This window comes from Echinops telfairi, unplaced genomic scaffold, assembly GCF_000313985.2.
Source record: "Echinops telfairi isolate 266 unplaced genomic scaffold, ASM31398v2 ScPeMD7_7465;HRSCAF=8503, whole genome shotgun sequence".
NCBI classification, from domain to species: Eukaryota; Metazoa; Chordata; class Mammalia; order Afrosoricida; family Tenrecidae; genus Echinops; species Echinops telfairi.
The window spans coordinates 10359392-10380537 of NW_022111365.1; the positions used below are offsets into that span (position 1 = coordinate 10359392).

At 40.4% G+C, this 21146-nt stretch overlaps 1 protein-coding gene across 1 annotated transcript in view; it reads right to left on the minus strand.

Moving 5' to 3' along the window:
* The window catches only part of WDFY4 (WDFY family member 4), a 404997-nt gene that overhangs the window by 349672 nt on the left and 34179 nt on the right, over positions 1–21146 (minus strand). Inside the window, exons 8-10 of the mRNA XM_004716253.2 lie at positions 13316–13768; positions 8100–8204; positions 6150–6340 (exon numbers count right to left, since the gene is read on the minus strand). Of these exons, the coding sequence (XP_004716310.1) occupies positions 6150–6340; positions 8100–8204; positions 13316–13768 (749 nt within the window). The remainder of the gene's footprint in view (positions 1–6149; positions 6341–8099; positions 8205–13315; positions 13769–21146) is intronic.

Here is a 21146-nt window from a genome sequence, read left to right on the forward strand (position 1 = left end):
AAAAAAAACCAAAAACAATTCCAGTAGAGAATGAACTCTTGGACAGAAAAGCCAATTGCTAAGGACAGGAGATGTTGGGAACAGGTAATGCATTCCCAGTTTAGAAAGTTGGAGTCTAGTGACTTAAATCTACTAAGAAAGGAAATATAGTTGATACACCAAGGTGGAAAGATAAGTGGATAGTCATCACTACCCCTCATTCAGAATAGCTCTTTGTGTCTCATTTGTTCAGGCATTCACCAGCAGAAAGCAAATTAAACATGTGCAATTAATGTAATGAACTCTTTAAAAAAGAAACTAATGACAATTAAAATAAAACCCAAAATGAAAATTCAACCATGAGTATATTCCACCTGAAATTTAGAACATATCAGAAGGGAATTGATGCATCGAACACTAGTGACAGAAGACCTGATGAGCTGTGGGAGGACATCAAGAACATCAATGAAGAGAGCAAAAGGTCATTACAAAGAGAGGAAAGAAGGAAAATATCAAAGTGAATGACAGAAGAGACTTAGAAACTTGCTCTTAATCAGAGAGTAGCTAAGTAAAATGGAAGAAATTATGCAATCAAAGATCTGAATAGAAAATTTCAAAAGACAACTCCACAGGCATAGACAAAATAAAGTGTTATAGTTAAATTGCCAAAGACCTGGAATTAGAAAAACCAAAGGGAAGAACACAGTCAGCATATATTAAACTCAAAGAACTAGAAGAAAAAAATCTAGGTCTTGAACTACAATGTTGAAATATTCTCAGGGAAAAATATCGAATGAAGTTGGATGTATCAAAAGAAGATGGAAAGAATACACAGATTCACTGTACCAAAAAGAACAAGTCGCTGTACAATTATTTCAAAAGGTAGCATATGAAGAAGAACCAATGATAGTCTGGAGCATGATGTGCACCCCGAAAATCCGGATCAGTGTCCCAGTATTCTTTGGAATCTGGCCTGGATTTAGGGTACACATGAGTCCCCAACTGGGAACTGTGCTGGGTGAACTGGACTCTACTCCAGACACACGTGTAACCTGAAGGCTTAAGCCAGAGAACGCCAGCTGTCAGAGGTAGAATAGGACAGCTGTACCAAGAGCTGGATACTGTTGGTTGTCAAACAAACAAGGTCTTGGTACATCAACACCTTGTATGCTGTATTAAGATATTTATAACCCAGCAATCCTATTCTGCTTGTGTTTTGTTATATTAGGGTGTATCTCAGAGGTGCGATGCCATTGGGGCTCACCCTCTTGAAACTGTTATCTGTTGCCTTATTTTTTGGCAAATGAAACCCGGGAGGTTGAGCCTACAGGGAAAGAAATTATAACAGGGATTTGGGGGAACTGGGGTCTAGAGGGGTGGGGAGATAGGAAGGAGATGATGTCAAGAAGTCCAGGAAGGAAAAGTATGTTTTGGAAGCCATATATGATTATGGAAGAAATTACACAATTATGTCTGACACGATTGAATTATGGAATGATATGATATATGCATTTGCTCTCAAGTTACAACAAAAAACAATTAAAAATCATAGATACGGGGTTGGGTTTTGGGCTTGCATTAAATCCTAGCTCCAACTTATGAACAATTTGTTCTTACATCATGAAACTGCTACATACCTTCATGAAATGATCACTGAAGATAAGGATGCTACAGCAAAGTGCGGTGAAGAAACCAGATGGTGCCTGGCTATCAATCAGATAGTGTCTGGGGTCTTAAAGGCTTATATTCAAGCAAGCAGCCATCTAAGCAAAGAGTCAACTAAGTCCACATGGAAGAAGTAAACCAGCTTGTGTGATCCAGAGATAATAATTACAAAATTCAAATATGGTGAGGAGTAAAGCATCAGAGCAAAAATTATGAACACCCAGTTTGTGGAGGACAGTGGGAACTCCAAACCCATCTGTAGAGTCTCTAGTCAGGCTAACTCACTGGCAAATGCACTCTAGCCACAGGCAAGAGTCTCAAAGAGTCTTACTAACAAGGCAAAGGCCATTGCAATCTTGATTATGCTGGGTCAGCCTCGATACGTGGCTATCTGGCCACCCTAGAGACGGGACCTGAACATGTTCTAGGTGCAAGTATCTCTTACTGGTTCCATCACAGAAATTTCTTCCTCGGCTTTTTGAATGTTGTTTGGGGTTTGTCCCTTCTTATGCATTATTTGTATAATAAAGATCTATTTACTATTATGTTTTTATCCTTACCACCTTAACACAATTTTGTTTTTTATTGTTTTCTGTTGGGTCTCCCAGCTGTGGAGCACAAGAGGAGTGGATGAATAATGAAAATAACAGATACAAGGTGTTATAGTGAATACAGTGAATATAGTGGATGATGGGAAGAGTAAGGTGATCTGGAGAGTAAATGGTGGAGACAGGCGTGGAGAGGGAGCACTAGAATGGACTGTGATTGCATAACTCATTTTGGAGTTTATTTAACCATGGGAGGGGGAATTTTCTAAAAAAAGTATGTGGGGGTGATTATACAATAATTCTCCTTGATATGATTGAATGATTGAACTATTGAATTATATGATATATAAATTACTTGTCAATAACACTGTTGGATAAAAGGAGAAAACAAACCCAATGGTTCTGAAGAAAGAAGTTCAAACTGCACTGAATGCAATGGCCAAAACCCAGGCTCCAGGAGGTGAGGGAATACCCATTGACATGTCTCCACAAAGTGATGGAGCACTGGAAGCATTTATTCATCTATGCCAAGGAATCTGGACCACAGCTACTTGGCCAACTACTGAAAGATATCTTTATTTATACCCATTACAAGGAAAAGTGACCCAACAGAATGTACAAATTATGGAACAATATCAGTAATATCACATGCAAGTAAAATGTTTTTAAGACCATCCTTCAACAGTTGCAACAATACATTGACTGGGAGCTGCTAGAGGTCCAGACCAGATTCAAAAGAGAATGTAGACCAAGGGACAACATTGTTGATGTCAGATGGATCTAGCTGAAAGCAGAGAATCTCAGAAACATTTTTACTTGTGTTTTATTGACTATGCAAAGACATTTGTGTGTCGTGTGACTGTGTGGCTTATGAAAAACCATGGAAAGCCTTGGGAAATTCCAGAACACTTAATTGTGCTCATGTAGAACCTGTACATGGATCAAAAGGCAGTTGTGAGAACAGAATAAGGAAATGCTGCATGGTTTAAAATCAAGAAAGGTTTGTATCATTGTAGGATCCTCTCACCACACTTACTCATCTGTACACTAGCAAATAATCAGAGCAGCAGATTATATGAAGAATGTGGCATCAAATTTGGAGGAAGTCTAATTAAAACTCTTCACCATGCAGATAACACAACCTTGCTGCTGCAAGTGAAGGGGACATAAAAAAGCACTTGCTCATGCAGATCAAGGATTTCAGCCTTAAGTGTGAATTATTACTTAATGTAAAGAAAGGCAAAACCCTTACAATTGTACCAATCAGTAATATCATTTCAAATGGAGTAAATATTAAAATTATTGAAGATTTCATCTCGCTTGGATCCATAATCAATGTTCATGGAAGTAGCAGTCAGAAATACACTGTATTAGGTAAATATGTTGCACAAGACCTCTTTAAAGAGCAAGTGCTTTTTTATGTCCCCTTCACTTGCAGCAGCAAGGTTGTGTTATCTGCATGGTGAAGAGTGGCATCAAACTTGATGGCACCTAACACCAAAGTGTTTTGCACAAATATATGAGAGATCATGAGTTCAATCCTTGGAATATAATTTATATTTTCCTTTGCTTTTCTCTTAATCCTCAAGGAGAGAGAGAGAAAAATGTTTTTGTTTGGTTTGGTTTTTTATAATAATAGCATTTATTGAGCACAGTCCCTGAGTAGCAAATGGTTAAGTCGGTTAAGTTTGCACAAATGGTTAACTATTAACTTAAAGGTTGATAGTTCAAATCCACCCAGAAGTGCTAGTGAACAAATGGCCAGACAATTTGCTTGTATAAATACTACAGCCAAGTCAGAGTGATGAGTGGAAGGGTTCATAAGCCTTTAATCATTAAAAATGCCAGATATTTTTCTAAGTCTATCTTACCTAATTTTGTGGGATAGACTATTTCATAATCCTCTTTTACAGATAACATTAATGATATATAAGACAGAAATAAATCAAATCCATTGCTGTTCTTTTACCAAATACCACTGAGGTATTTGGTAAGCCAGCTTTGAATCTAAAGGTTTAACCCTATCTGGCAACTGAATGTTAATATATATAACTCTTATAACAACCCATACATCCATTGTGTCAAGCACATTTGTACATACGCTGCCATCATCCTTTTCAAAACATTTTCTTTCTACTTGTTCATCAGACTGCCATCAAGAAGAAGAATCCACGGAAGTATCTGCGCAGTGTGGGCGACGGAGAAACTGTGGAGTTTCTACTTGAAACTCAAGTTCTACTTGAGCCCTTGGTATCAGCTCCTCATTTCTCCCTCCACCCCACCCCCACCCTCTGTCCCTCATGTACTCTTGATAATTTAAACTATTATTATTTTCATATCTTACACTGACCACTGTCTCTTTTCACCCACATTTCTGTTGTTCATCCCCCTTGTGTGGGGAGGGGGCAGTTTTACGTCAATCATTATGATTGATTCCCCCTTTTCCTCCCCACCTTCCTCCTACCCTATGGTATTGCTACTCCTATTAATATTCCTGAAAAACAATAATGTTATGTTTTTATGGCATAAATTCACCAAGAACAAAGCAGGTTTAAAGGAGCAACAGAACCAAAATTGTAATTGTGAGGCATGAGAGGTGGTATTTGTGATATATATTTTATTTTTTAATTATTTTAATTTAATTTTATGATTATTAACATTATAAATGAAAAAGTATCTACTTCGGTCTGTCTCCCAAATATGAAACCCTAGCCTCACCTCACCTCTACTATCTCTCTTTCCTGTGACTTAGCCTACCTTATGCACCTTATCCTTTTCATTGCTCATGAGATATTAATAAAGGTGTGAAGTCCTTTCATCAGGAATACCAACAATGGTCTCACAGTTCCTTGCTATGACTAAAGTCAATTCATGTAATGAGTTCCATGGACATGGTATTTTTTGGTGTCGAGAGGGTCCAAAGTAAAATGTACGCTATTCTGGCAGGGGTGGGACATCAGAGACTTACAGCAGCAAGGAAGGCAAAGAGCCCAGGTGAAAGCACAAGCAGGAGACACAGCTGCAGACAAGTGAAAGAAGCACCTTGTACGATAATCAATAGGCAACACAAGAGATATCTGTCCACAAAGGCAACTTGCATGCTCTGCCCCAGAAACTTTTGTTGTCAGATAGGGCAGTGTTGGCCTCTCCGATCTGTCAGTTCTTGTAGCAGCCTGCACTAAATACATGCTCTAGGCATATCAGCCTGGTATTTGCTGGTAGAATAAACGGAGAGGTTGGCCTCCTTCCATAGCTGATGGGTACTGAGAAGGAGCTACACAGCAGGGACGACTTCCCTGGGCAGATGGCTTCATGTGGCTGAGTTCTTCCTCAAGAAAACTTACCTGGAGCTAAGGCAGCATGCTAAGCCTAAGCAAGAAAATACTTCATGAAAATCTCCACACTCGCTTCCCTTACCTGTTGACTAAATTCGATGTTAGGTTGAAGCTGTTTCCAAGTGATACTCCAATCAGTCATTGAAATGTGCAGAGAAAAACAAAGTTCTATTGCATTAAGTTACTGAGAAGTTTTAGATTCCCTGCCTGGTACAAATAAGTTACTGAATGGCATAGTTTGTGGTTGAGCAGAAATCTAAAGGGTACGGGTTAATTCTACCCAGAAGTACCATGGAAAAAGGGTTTAGTGATCTGTGTCCATAAAGATTTCAGCCAAGGTAATACTGCAGGCAGCAGAGCCATCTCTGTAGCAACCGCAGAGATTTGGATTGGTTTGCGTGGTGCAGACAAGTGAATGAATGAGTACAATGAGCACTGCAATGAATTGCACAGCCAGCTGCTAACTCAAAGTTGGCATTAAGAATTTGGTTCTGATTCATTACAGCAGCTAGCACTTCCTTACCTTATATGAATACAGTGGCCCACTAAATAAATGAATAAATGAACACAAGCACTCTACTACAAACCAAAGGGAAAACAAGCACAAAGGAGACGCAGTTACCTCCAGGAGATCCCTCTTCAGCTGAAGCTCTCCTTGTGTGGATGAACATAAAGCACCCACGATGATGCTCATGTACTCCTCTGCATTGATGACTGAAAGTTTCTCCAGGATGTTGAGTGAGGCGCTTCGGTAGCTCTCGTCATCTAGGAAGATCTTGATGAAGGGTACCATGCCATGGTCTTTCAGGACAACTGGGAACAGACAAACAATATGGGCTAGAATTATTGGGGGTGGGGTGTCTGGCACCCCTGTTTCAATCACAGAAAGATTCCTCTTAAAATATTCAGTTTGTTTTGTTAAATCCAATGTTTCTCTTATGTCCATTTGTACCTTTTTAAAGTAATATATACACACTATTAAAAGGAGAAGGCAGGAAGAAAAATGGTGGAACCAAGATTTTAAAAGGCAGACAGCTTTCTTTTCCAGTGAGAATTCTAGCTTTGAAACAATATTTCTCTAATTCCTTTACTAAAGAAATATTCAAAACCTCAAACTTTTTTTTAAACTGAAGATATCTCTGTCTTGTGCTTTCTCAGAATTTCCTAAAATGGGGCTATGGAAATTCACTATTAAAATTGTTTGGGAAAGCAAACCACAGGATTTAAGTTAAGAACATATTAACTCCTAGTTGTTTAAGGAGAAAAATTGAATACATTCTCTAGCTTATATATTTTTGTTAAATGTTATCCTAAGAATGTAGTCCCCATAATGGATATTTAGAGTAGAAAAGGGGTTAGGAAGTAAATTGACTCTTCAAGAGGCATTGTGTGGATTTGAGCAGAGAATTCTCGTAAGCCAGATGTTTCTAAATGTGGTCACATACCATCTACATGGGAATCGGGTAGACTTATTTAAAAAGTAGGTTCTTGAGCTCTCCCTTGCTCTCTTACTGCCAGTGAGTCGATTCCTACTCAGTCACTCTATTGGGCAAGGTCAAAACGTCCTTGTGGGTGTGTGAGATTGTAACTCTTAACTTTCTCCTACTGAGAGGCTGGTGATTTGAACCGCTGACCTTGAAGTTAGCAGTCCCACTTTTAACCATCATGCCCCCACAGCTCCTCTCACCTTACCCTACTACTACTTAAATATGGGGAAGCACGGCCAAGAAATCAACAGTTTAACCAACACCTGTGGGGAACCTTTTGTAGATTATTGTTAGAGACCCTTTGCTATCATGAAATAATAAAATATCACATTTTTTATGTAGATAAAGATACCCTAAATTTCTAAGCCTACTAAGGGAATTTTACTAATGTGCCTGTTTCATATGATACTATATATGTGCATATATTATACATATGTATAATCTATGTATGCTTATGTTATAGTATCATGTGTGATTATCTGTGTTTATGTGTGAATGGGCTTCAAAAATTCATGAAAAAAATTCCATTCTCTTTTTGTTCCATTTTCCCATGAACTGTTGGAAGTTCCCCTTTTGTTTGTAAACACAGAACCATAAACACATATGTACATACACACATATCCAGACTCTTTTAAGCCGGTAACCACAGGATCTTGTGAAACTAAAGAAAATTTTTGAATGGATGAATCTCTTTAGTCCATCAATGGCCTGGCTGTGCCTAAAAAGTCTGCTTCTTAAAAATGACTAGCTTTCTTTGCCTGTATTTCACTCTTTGGGATAAAAAGTATCTATTGATGCAACAAAATATTAATAGATCTTTCTTTTAAAAACTATGTGAGGCAGACTCTGTATCTTATAGATTTAGGACATGCTAGATTAAGCATAATATTTTTGTTCTCGAACATAAATTAGCAACCTTAAAAGTAGGGTCAACCAAGTTGAACATCAACCAGCCAATGAACAGACATTTGTCACACTAGTGTTGACGATTCCACAGATCAAGTCTTTGAACACTGGCTTAAATAACCAGGGAATAGCTCACGTCTTATCAAGCAATGACAAGGCATATTTGGTGCTATCTTTACCTGTATTCCGAACAGAATCTTCAAGAAGTGTGGCCACTGTCCTTAGCATCAAGCAAGTGAGTTCTCTTTCTGGATCTTGAATGCCAGTGGTAGACTCTGTGTTTCCTGCCATAATTAATTTACAAATTAATAAAATAAACTATAAAAAGTATATGTGGATGAAATCAATGGCACGAAACAAAGTGTGTATCAATTATTGAATGGAAAACAGATTTTCTCTGCAAAGTTTCACTGAGAATATAATGAACAGTAGTCTTAAATGTGATGTTACTGATTGAATTATGTCCCGTGGAGGCATACTGAAGTCCAGGCACTGTGTCAATCCATCTTGTTGAGGGTCTTTGTGTTAGACTGGGTTGATGAGAAAAACAAATCCAGTGACACTCATATGTGTAAAAAAAGAAAAAAAGATTTATATCAAGGAGTAATTATATATGAAGAAAACATCCCTTCCCAGTCTAACTTCAGTCCATAAATTCAAAACTAGTCCATAAGTCCCCCTTCAGACTCACGCAGTCACATGCAATGATGCAGGATGCAGGAATATCACAGGCCGGTGGGTGGAGTCATGTGGATTCAGGGTGGGTTCTGGAAGCTCTCAGGGTGGCCAGCAAGCAGGAAGGTGAAGAAATAGAGAGAGGCAGGCCTCCCCAGAGGTATATATCTCAGTCAAATCTCCAAGTGAGGTCATCAGGCCAAACTCCAATTCTCTACTTTTATGTATCTTCAAGTTGACATGAATTTATATAACTACTACAGCCTTCCTTTTTTTAGCTGACCTTTATTTATCAAGCGTGATGTCTTTTAATTTTATTTTCTCATGAAATATTTGAAACTCCCCTCAACAAGGGAATAGTGTCTCCTGATAACATGTCCAAGTACATGAGTGAGGCTGTCTTGTCATCCTTATTTATAAGGAGCATTCAGGCTGTACCTTTTCCAAGACAGATTTGTTTGTTCTTTTGGCAGTATGTGGTACTTTCAATATTCTTGACTAGCACTCTAACTCAAATATACGGATTATTCTTCAGTCTTCCTTATTCAATGTTCAACTTTCATATGCATATGAGGCTACTTAAATATTTAAAATACCATAGCTTGGGCCCACCTTAGGCCTCAAAGTATTGCGCTCAAATACTTTAAAGAGATCTTGTGCAGCAGATTTATCCAATGGAATGCATACCTTGGTTTATTTTTTTTTTAATTTAATTTAATTTTTTTTTATAGTTTGATTTCTTGTGAGCTGGGTGGTCTAAGGATTCTGGGAACTCCCTCTCTTCCTCCCTGGTGGCAGGACACATTCTCTCTCTCCTTCGCATTTCTGTTGACAAGACACATGGAGCCACGCTGATGGCAGCCGAGCCCTACAGGCCCACAGGACTTTCCACCCACCAGCCTGTGATCTTCCTGCATTCAGCATTAATGCATGTGCTGTGTGAATCTGAAGTGGAATTCATGGGCTAATATCAGACTAATGGGCTAATATCAGACTTATGGACTTGATGTGGATGGTACTGGGATGTTTTATTGATGCATAATTACTTCTTGATATAAAGTTCTTTCTTACATATGTATGAGTGCCTCTGGATTTGTATCTCTGTCAACTTGGACTAACACAGATGGGAAGCCTCTTCCACTTCCGTTGCAATTTTATTTCTGTGTATTCCTTCTAGAGAAGTCCATATGGATAGTTTCCTTTTGTGTTGTTGGGGGAAAAAAGTCTTTGCAATGAAAAAGTCATTGGCCTTGCAAAAGTCCATCATTCAATCTCCAACTCTGTTTCCATCATGAAGGTCATATTTTCTTTTATTTTTATTCTACATAACATTTTTTTAAATTTATTTTTTAAAATCATTTTATTAGGGGCTCATACAACTCTTATCACAATCCATGCACACATCAATTATGTAAAGCGCATCTGTACATTCATTGCCCTCATCATTCTCAAAACATTTTCTCTCCACTTAAACCCCCGGCATTAGGTCCTCATTTTACCCCTCTCTCCCCGCTCCCCCCTCCCTCATGAGCCCTTGATAGTTTATACATTGTTATTTAGTCATATCTTGCCCTGTCCGACGTCTCCCTTCACCCACTTTTTGGTTGTCCGTCCCCCAGAGAGGAGGTCACATATTGTTCCTTGTAATCGGTTCCCTCTTTCCTACCCACTCTCCCTCTACCCTCCCTGTTTCGCCACTCACACCACTGGTCCTATAGGGCTCATCCGCCCTGGATTCCCTGTATTTCCAGTTCCTATCTGTACCAGTGTACATCCTCTGGTCTAGCCAGACTTGCAAGGTCGAATTCGAGTCATGGTAGTGGGAGCGGGGAGGAAACATTTAGAACTAGAGGAAAGTTGTATTTTTCATCGTTGTCTATGACCTTTCTATGACTACTGTTCCTTCCTTTTTGTTTCTAACTCTTGCATTCAAATCGCCAATAATTATCCATGCATCTTGATTGCATGATTGATCAATTTCAGACAGAAAAATTGGTAAAATTCCTCAATTTCTTCATCATTAACTTTGATGATTGGTGCATAAATTTGAATGATAATTGTGTTGACTTGATTTCTTTATACATAGATTGATAATATCCTATCACTGACAGCATTGTACTTCAAAATAGATCTTTTAATGTCCTTTTTGATGATGAATGTAACACCTGGTATAGTAAACCATGACTGCCTAATTCAAAATAGCCAATACCAATCCAGTTCAGTTCACTAATTTCTAGGATATTGATATGAATGAGTTACATTTTATTTTTGATGAATTCCAATTTTGCTATATTCATACTTCACACATTCCAAGTTGCAAGTACTAACAGACAAACATCTTTTTCATCTGTTCCTTCTCATTTTGAATCACGCCCAAGCAGCAAGTGGAGGTTCTAAAGGCTTGACTCCAACCAGGTCATTGTGATCAATTCTACTTTGAGAAGACAATTTTCCTGGTCTTATTCTGAGTGCTTTCAACTTTTAGGGGCTTATCTTCTAATACTATCTTTGACCATGTTCAGCTGCTATTTTTAGTACCTGACAAAGTTCCACTGCTATACAGATGGTTTACAGTGGTTTAGGTTTTAGAAGTGGACAGCCTATTTCTTCTTCGTAGACTGTTCTTGGTTGGAAGCACTACTGAAACCTGGTTACCCTGGTTGACTCTGCTAGTATTTGAAATACCAATGATGTAGCATCCAGCATTAGAGCAACACACAACACACCAAAGCATGCCACGGTGAGAGCCAAATGGTAAGCATGAAACAGTGTCCCTTAAAGCCTTGGAAGAAATCAGCACAATCAATACCCTGAGGTCAGCTTCCCAGTCTCCAGAATCCTGACACAATAAATTTTTGTTTTTAAAAATCACCCCACTTAAGAGTATTTTGTTACAGTACTCCTAGGAATGTAATATGCATAGTTTGATTAAAATTTTCTGACTTAATCGACTTTTAATTCTTGTAGGGAAACATAAAGATAATGCTTCAAATATTTGGGAGTGTGCAGCCCAATTCACAAGATGAAACCTTTAACAATTTCTGCACCAATCGCAATGATTGACATACAATCCCCACCCCCACCCCCACCCCTTCCCAGGCTGACAAACAACAGAAATATGAGTGAAGGGAGACACCAGGCAGTGTAAGATAAGAAAATAAAAATAATTTATCATTTATCAAGGGTTCATGATGGTGAGAGGGTTGGGGGTGGTGGGAACAAAAAGAGGAACTGATACCAAGGGCTCAAGTAGAAAGAAAATGTTTTGAAAAGGATGATGGCAACATATGTACAAGTGTGTTTGACACAATGGATGTATGGATTGTTATAAGAGCTGTAAGAGCCCCCAGTAAAATTATTTTTTAAATTTCTGCAGCTGTGTTTCTCCAACATGAACATATAAAAATTCCATAGAGCACTTATTATTAGAACCCAGATTCCTGGGTCACATTTCTGAAGTTTTAACTTAGCTGGTCTGATATAGGTTTCAAGAATTTCTTTTTAACTAGCTTGGGATAGTGTGGCTCATGAGATCATGCTTTGAGCACCACAATTTTTGCATGAAGTCCAAGGTCCTTGATTTTCCTTAGCCACTTTTATAAGTTGCTACTCACACTTGGTGTCATAGTGGTTATATGTTGGGCTGCTAACTTCAAGGTCAGCAGATCAAAATCATCTCAAGAGAACAAACTGGATTTCTACTCCTTTAAAGAGTTACAGTCTTGGAAACCCACAGGGGTAGTTCCACCCTATCCTATAGGTGGTCACTGTAAGTCAGAATTGACTCAAAGGAAATGAGTTTTGTTTTTTATTCACACTTGGAGTGGCATAGAATGCTGTTACATTGTGAAGATTGTATTCAATGACATAAAACAAAACGTGTATGAATTATTGAATGAAAAACTGATCTGCTCTGTAACCCCTCACTTATAAAACAGTGAAATTAGTTCACAACACATGAAATCCAGGAACAGAAATGGGAGTAAAAATATCAGGAGGGTAGGGGGAAGGTGGGGAAAGAAGGTTAGGAAGGGGGAACTGATCACAATGATTGACACATAACCACCTCCACCCACCCAGGGGGATGAACAACAGAAACCGTGGGGGAAGGGAGACAGCAGTAGGTGTAAGACATGAAAATCATAATAAATTATAAATAATCAAGGCATCACAAGGGTATGGGGGAGAGGGAGGGAAAAAAGAGAAGCTTATACCAAGGGCTCAAATAAAAAGCAAATGTTTAGAAAATAAGGATGGCAATGTATGTATAAATATGCTTGATAAAATTGATGTATAGATCGTTATAAAAGCTGTAAGAGCCCCAGTAAAATGATCTTTTAACTAAAATAAATAATAATAAGTTCAAGTCTTAAAATGTTCATAAATTTGGGATTGGATTCAAAAGCAAGTCAATGTTAGGCTGTGTTACGGATTGAATTATGCAGCACCCCCTCGTCACCATGTGATGTAAACCATAACCTCAATGCCTATGGTTTTAATCCCAATTCGAAATGGGTGGTCTTTGTTATGTCGATAGGGCTTGATTGAAAGATCAGTAGGAAGATCTTGAATCAATCTCTTGAAATATAAAGGAGATTAGACAATTGAGTAGAGCAGAGGTGGGAGAAGAGAGATGCCCAATCACATAAAGACAGACCTAGACCTGACTAACACTGACCCCAAGCCAGTCACCCACCCTCATTACACTCCTTAGCCACACCTGATTTCCTCAGGATCTTGGCTCTCTTCCGCAGCTGGGCTAGCAGCAGGGCCAGGAGCCCCGAGTCCCGGAATATGTCCGTGAAGAATGGGTCTCTGCCTGCCATTCTCTGGATGCTCTGCAGGGCCACGAGGGTGCAGGGCAGCTCCAGGTCCTCCTTGATCAGGCACTGAACCTTCCACAGGATTTCATGGGGCACATAGTTTAGCTCAAATACCAGCACCTCCAGCAACTGGAAGAACTGTGTCTGCACTGGGACTGACTTAAGGTGCAAGAGCTCCACAAACTGAGACATAGGCTGCAGGCTCCACTCCAGGAGGAAGAAGTTGCGTGCGTTCCAGGTCCACATGGTTCTGATGGCCGATAAGACTTGTAAGCAGAGAAGAGTGTCACTGGACTTATGGAAGGTGTTCTGCAGGACTTGGAAGGCCTGAAGATTCTTAATGGTTGTTCCTGAAGATTACAAAAAAAAAAAAATCCTGGAGGTAATATTTTCTCCCCATTTAATTACATTAGAAATTTCTGCATTTTAGCCTCTGGGAATAAATAAGTATTAAAAGAGTAAACTGCCTAGGGTGTGGGTAAGCCTAAATCTACATTGTCCAAAATGTACATGTCTAATGAAGCATTTGAAATGAGATGGGTTGTGAATATAAAGTTCACACTGAATTTGAAGTCTTAGCACACACATACACTGTGTGTGTGTGTGTATACTCACACACACACACATGCAAGGGGGTACCCCCCAAAATGGATTTTTTTTCAAAGTGTGTAGGTAAAAATTTTTATGAAACAGCCTTATTATCACCTTCAAAGTCCTCTGCAGTGCACTTACTGCATTTGCCAAATCTGCAATTCCATTCCTGGAAGCATGTTCAAACTCGTCTGGATGACTGAAGGCACAGCCCTCCGTTTTTATTCACCTCTTCTTCGTCCTCAAATCGCTGTGCTTTCACACCCCTCTTCCTTTGCCGAAACAAAAGCAAGTCTCACAGAGCCAGGTCAGGTGAGTAAGATGCATGAGGCAAGAGAGGTATGCTGGGTTTTGCCCAAAACCAAGATGGCTACATGAGCAGGTGCATGGTCGTGGTGGCAAAACCAGTCCCCCCATCTGCCACAAATTAGGCCTTTTTTCTGCACACTGTTACTCAATCTTTTCAGAATCTCTAAATAGAAAGCTTGATTAACAGTCTGACCTGCTGGAACAACTCCAAACACCCCTCACATCAGCGGAGCTTTATTCCGTTGGTTGGTTGTGTGTGTGTGTGTGTGTGTGTGTGTGTGTGTGTGTGTGTGTGTACACGCGTGAGCGCGCAGGCACCCCTCATAATATATTCTGTCACTGCCATCAAGTCAAATCTGACTCAGCGACTCTCTAGGCGAGGGTGGAACAGCCGCTGTGAGTTCCTGAGTCTTTAACTGTTTGTGGCAGCAGAACGTCTCTTCTTTCTCCCTCAGAGACGCCAGTGGTTTCAAACTGAAAACCTTGCAGATTGCAACCCAATTTGTACCCACCAGCCACCCATGTATACATGGCAGAGTCGCTGCCACCGGGCTGCAGTCTGCAAGATCCGCGGTTTAAAACCACCAACTGCTCTGAAGGAGAAAGACGGAGCTTTCTACTGTCATAAACAGTTACAGTCTCAGAAACTCACAGGGGAAGTGCTACTTGTCCTATAGGGTCACTCACTATGAGTCAGCATTGCCTCGATGGCAGTGGGGTTGGTTGTTGCTGGGTTTTTGGGGGGTTTTTTGGTGGTGTAAATGATTAATATTTTCATCTACCAACCAAAAGTTGTAAGTTCAAGTCAATCCAGAGGAACCTTGGAAGAAAGGCCTAAAAAAAGTAACCATCGAAAACCCTATAGAGCACTATTCTATTATGATAGATAAGAGGTCACCATAAGTTTCACACACACACACACACACACACACACACACACACACACAGGGTTTCCCAGACTATAAGAAGCAAATTGCCTCATCTTTTTCTTTTCTCATTTCCCCGACTTTATTCAATGGCACATTCACAGCAGGGGTGGGGTAGACACAAGGTGGGGCCTGATCTGTCCTGGAGCCCTGGGGGCACCACACACCATGCACTTGGTGGCCCCAGCAGAAGCCTGTGTACTGGGGAGAGGCAGTGAGTGCCTGGGTCCCCCTAGCCCAGGCCCACAATGGAAAGGGCTAATATGGGGTGGAGGTGGAGGGCGGACAGGGATCGCCTCATCTTTCCTCCAGGGAGCAGCTGGTGGTTTCAACCACCAAACTTGTGATTAGCAGGTCAGCATCCAGACCACTGCATCACACAGTGGCTGCAACAATGGGCATACAAATAATAACGATCATGAGGATGGCTGTGCATAGGGTCACGACAAGTCAAAGCTGACCTAATGTCACCTACAACAACAATAATAATGTATTTCCTTTTTCTATTTTTAGTATGTCTACTAGAATACTTCGTTATATTTGCACATGGTGGCGGTGGGAGAAGTGGGGAATCAAAGAGTTACTCCCATTTAGTCCCCCAGCAACTAACCCACCAACCAATAAATAAAAACCACCCCAAACACAGATTGGGATCTCTGACCTCTACATAGAAGATGAAGTGTCAGAAAGTCACGGTGAGTCCAGAAGTAGGAGAGGGAAGATGGGATGGCACACAATCTGAGATAACCTACGCATAAACATCAAGATCATTTGCTCATTGCAGCCATTTTGAGATGGGGCTGGGCAACACCCCAACAGAAAATGAAGAAAAATATCTAAGCAGTAACCCAATTTTAAAAGGCAGGACAAATTGGCTGGGAGAGCCCACAGCCTCAAAATTGGGAAATGTAAAAGGGGACTGTGATATTGCTAACATGCGAATAGGGAGTGCTATTGTAACAGAGAGAGTAGCTCACTGAGTTACAAGGCTTGGGCACAAGGACTGGGAGGAACACCAAGGGCAACAGATTAAGGGGAATAATTCAGACCAATGAACCATGCAGAGGGAAATCTCTAGCTACTTGCACACAGCAGGATGCTATGGGAGAGACTATACAGGGGCACATAGAGACCCTTGGCCATTTTTAGCATAGGAAAGTCTAGCCTCACTGTTTACATCAGCATCTGCATTCAGTCTAACACCATCAACACCACTGGCCCACCCCCGCCCTCTTCAGAGCACATGTATTTAATTACAGATCCCCTGAGTTCATACTGTAGAGATCCTAAGGCTAGTGGTGCCCTCTATTGGACATTAGAAAAAGATAGCAAAGCCATAGCTGCTAGGTTGATTCTGATCCCTAGAGACCCAGTGTAGTGGAATGTACCTGCCCCACCAGCTCCCCATAGCTGTGTATCTTTGTAGAGGCGAATGGTACATTTTTCTCCCATGCAACCGCTGTTAAGTGTGGGCCTCAGCTTTTTAGCTGGACACTTGGCTACTGCATCCCCAGAGCACCCAATCAGAAAAAAGTTACCACAAAAATCAAAATTAAATATGTAAACCTAAAATGTAATAACAGCAAAATGGCCCAATCTCCACAAAAAAATAGTAAAAACATACAGAATTAAAAGAAAAAAAGACCAGTAAAAAGTAAAACATGAAGAAGATGAAATTTCTCCTATGAAATCCAGGCTCATACAAATAATCAATAATTTCCTTGCCATGGTACTAAAAATGTTAAATAAGACACACAGTACATAGAAAAACAAACTATCAGAGATGAGTAAATAGAGGGGAAAATAAGAGACTTAACAAGAAATTTTAAAATAAAAGGGAAAAAAGAGAATTATGTAGCAACAATGAAAAATACAACTTTCCTCTAGTTCCTAAATGCTTCCTCCCACCCCCCACCCCACACCCACCCACTATCATGATCCGAATTCGACCTTGCAAGTCTGGCTAGACCAGAAGATATACACTGGTACAGATAGGAACTGGAAATACAGAGAATGCAGGGCAGATGATCCCTTCCAGGACCAGTGGTGTGAGTGGCAATACTGGGAGGGTAGAGGGAGAGTGGGTTGGAAAGAGGGAACCGATTACAAGGATCTACGTGTGACCTCCTCCCTGGGGGATGGACAACAGAAAAGTGGGTGAAGGTAGATGTCGGACAGTGTAAGATACGACAAAATAATTTATAATTTATCAAGGGTTCATGAGGTAGGAAGGAGCGGGGAGGGAGGGGAAAAATGAGGACCTGATGTCAGGGGCTTAAGTGGAGAGCAAATGTTTTGAGAATGATGAGGGCAATGAATGTACAAATGTGCTTTACACAATTGATGTATGTATGGATTGTGATAAGAGTTGTATGAGCCCCTAATAAAATGATTTTTTTTAAAGGCAAGAGAAACAGACAGAAGATAGAATAAATTAGAAGACAAGATATCTAAATCTCTCATTAAAAAGAGAGAAGAGCAAACTAACAAACCCAGAAGGGAAGATGAGATTTAATTAAGAAATCTCGAGAGAAGCCCCCAAGATGGAATCCTGGTAGATTTACTCACCCGGAGCTTCTGCTGCCAGACCAGAAAATTAAGAGGAGAGGGAAAGAGAGACCAGGCTTCAACCCGATGCACCAAGACATGAATACAACATACCGGCATGTACCAGGGAACCATAGAAAGGTCTGTGGGCCAGCCCCAATCCCAACTATGTGGCTGACCTCCCCACTCCCCGAGAAGAATGCACCTCAGAGGACAGCACTGGAGGTACAGCTTGCGGAGACGGGCACATGTGATTAGAGCACAGGAGAAAGAAAGACAGATGCAGAGTGAGGGGAGCACATCCTGGCCACCGAGCCCAGAGGATGATGTTCCTGCTCAGAGCAGACAGTGCACAGAGAGGACCACAGGGCCAGCCCCAGTATGAGACATGAATCCCTCACTGAACCATAGCCCTACAGGGACAACACTGGAGACACAGTGCAGGAATTGTGCCTGATCTGACCCTACCACACTGGGGCAAAACACCAAGGGCGTGCACCAGAACAGCAAGGGGAGCAAAGTGATGAAATACTGGGGAATACCAAAAATAGACTTTGGAGACAGAGTGTGGCACCCCACCAGACTCCACTGGAAAACACCCCTAAAGGTTGAAAAACAGACCTGGAACTATTTATAGGCTTTTCCTTTTTTGACATTAGCTTTCTTTTTGTTGTTATTTTGGTTTTTGTTGTTGTTGTTTTGTTGGTTTTGTCTTCTTTTGTTGTTTTGTTTAGCTGTGCCTGGTTTTTTCACTTATTGGTGTCTCTGCATGTCTATCTAGATAAGATAGGTAGGATATACAATTCAGAAAAACAAACAAACAAAGGAACCGACAGTTCCGGGAGTACACAGGAGAAGGCGAGGTGGGAGAAATGAAGGGGGAGTGTCAACCAACCCAGGAGCAAGAGAAGAAGGGAACTAAAATCAATGGAGAGAAGGGTGTAGTATCCCTAGTGGGGCTTAACCAAGGGCAATGTAACAGCAAGGAAACACTAAACCTGAATGAAGGCCGAACATGACAGTGGGACCAACGGAAAGTAAAAAGAAATCGAGGAAAGATCTAGGAGGCAAAGGGCATTTATAGAGGTCTAAATACAGGCATGTACATATGTAAATATATTTTATATGATGATAGGGAAATAGATCTATGTATTTATATCTATATGTTAAGAATTAAGGTAGCAGGTGGACATTGGACAGCTACTCCCTCAACACAAGAGCACTTTGTTCTAATATTCCAGCATTCTGTGATGCCCACATTTCTGACATGATCTCTGAAGACAAAATGGGTACATAAGCAAATGTGGTGAAGAAAGTTGATGGTGCCCGGTTATCAAAAGATATAGCATCTTGGGTCTTAAAGGCCTGAAGGTAAACAAGCGGCCATCTAGCTCAGAAGCAAGGCCACATGGAAGACGCACCAGCCTGTGTGATCATGAGGCATCAATGGGATCAGGTACCAGGCATCTAATACCCAGAACAAAATCATACCACTGTAAAGGAGGGTTGGGGGAGGCACAAAGTGGAGACCCAAAGTCCATCTAGACAATTGGACATCCCCATACAGAAAGGTCACAAGGAAGAGATGAGCCAGTCAGGGTGCAGTATAGCACCGATGAAACATACAATTTTCCTCTAGTTCTTTAATGCTTCTTCCTCCTCCCTGCCCGCCCCCCCCACTATCATGACCTCAATTCTACCTGACAAATCGAACTAGACAAGAACATGTACATTGCTACAATAAGAGTCCACAACACAAGGAATCCAGGATAGATAAACCCCTCAGGACCAACAATGAGAATAGAGATGCCAGGAGGATATGGGGAAGGTGGGGGGAGACAGGGGGAATTGATCACAATGATTGATATATAACCCTCTCCCAGTGGGATGAACAACAGAAAAGTGGGTGAAGGGTGACAGAGGATGATGTAAGATATGAAAATAATAATCTATAATTTATCAAGTGTTCATGAGAGATGGAGGGTGTGAGAGGGAGGGGGGAAATGAGGAGCTGATATCAAGGGCTCAAGTAGAGAGAAAATGCTTTGAAAATGTTGATGGCAGCATATGTGAAAATGTGCTTGACACAATGGATGAATGTATGGATTGTGATAAGAGATGTAAGAGCCCCAATAAAAGTATTTAATAAAAAAATAATATTCTAAAATAATTAAATAAAATTGTCATCATTTTTTAAAAGAAATCTCACATTTGACTTAATGAAATCCCAGAGGATCATGACAATGATAAAGATGTAGGAACAATTTTCTAAGAGATCATCAGAGAGCATTTCCCAAACCTGCACCAAGAGCTAAGCCTGCAGGTGCGGGAAACCACATAAATCCCAATCAGGACAGATAAACAGAGATCAATTCCATGCCATAAGTTAATAAAATCTTTACAGCTCAGAGGCAAGGAGAGAATTAGGCAAAGAGCAAGCAAAAAGCTCAATATAATATACCAAGCAAGGGTTTTTCACAAACGTCAGAGCATATTTCTTCCCCGAATTTGTAGGTCAGAAGGCAACCATAGCCTTCTGCAAACCAGGTGGTCACAATTTAGACTCTGATACCAATTAGTCGTTTGGATTTGGATTTTATTATTTACAAACCTTAGATCACACAGAAGCTGGTGTGCTTCTTCTATGTGAACTTTTAATGCCTCCCTTGTACGATGATAAACCTTTTAAAACCCTAGACACTATTTTTTCTAATAGCTGAGCACCATGTACTTTCTTCCCCACACTTTTCTACAGCACTCTTATCTTCAGTGATCTCTTCCTGAGGGCATGTGTCAAGCAAAGCCATGCCATAAGATTACATTGGGATTAGAATTAAGTGAAGCCCCCAATCCATTCACATATCTGTGGTGTATGGATTTCTCTTGTTCATTTTAGAGAAATCATTATCATTTATATTAGAGAACAACACCAACAATCCCCCTGGGGCATAAGGTAATTCTACTGATCGTGTCACTAATTCATGAGTTGGCATTGACTTGATGGCAATGAGTGATAGAATTTAAAACATTGTTGAGAAAAGGAAAGGATGCAAGTAGAGGCTGGCTATGAACAATATGTGAATTGTTGACTTTTACATATTAAACCTTTAAGTGACTGGGTACAATTTACACAAACAATAGATATTTGTGATAAGGCAAAATTTTCAGTAATATTCTTTCACAAGAGCAGGACCATGCCTGCCAGATTCATACATGTCATAATAAAGCAAGAAGGACATTAAAATAGTAAGAGTATGGTACTCCTGGGCCACCACTCATTAGGCACTCTCAAGGCAAGAGATCTGAGCCAAAATCCAACCACCAGTTTTATACTTTTCCAAAAGGTTTATTGGCG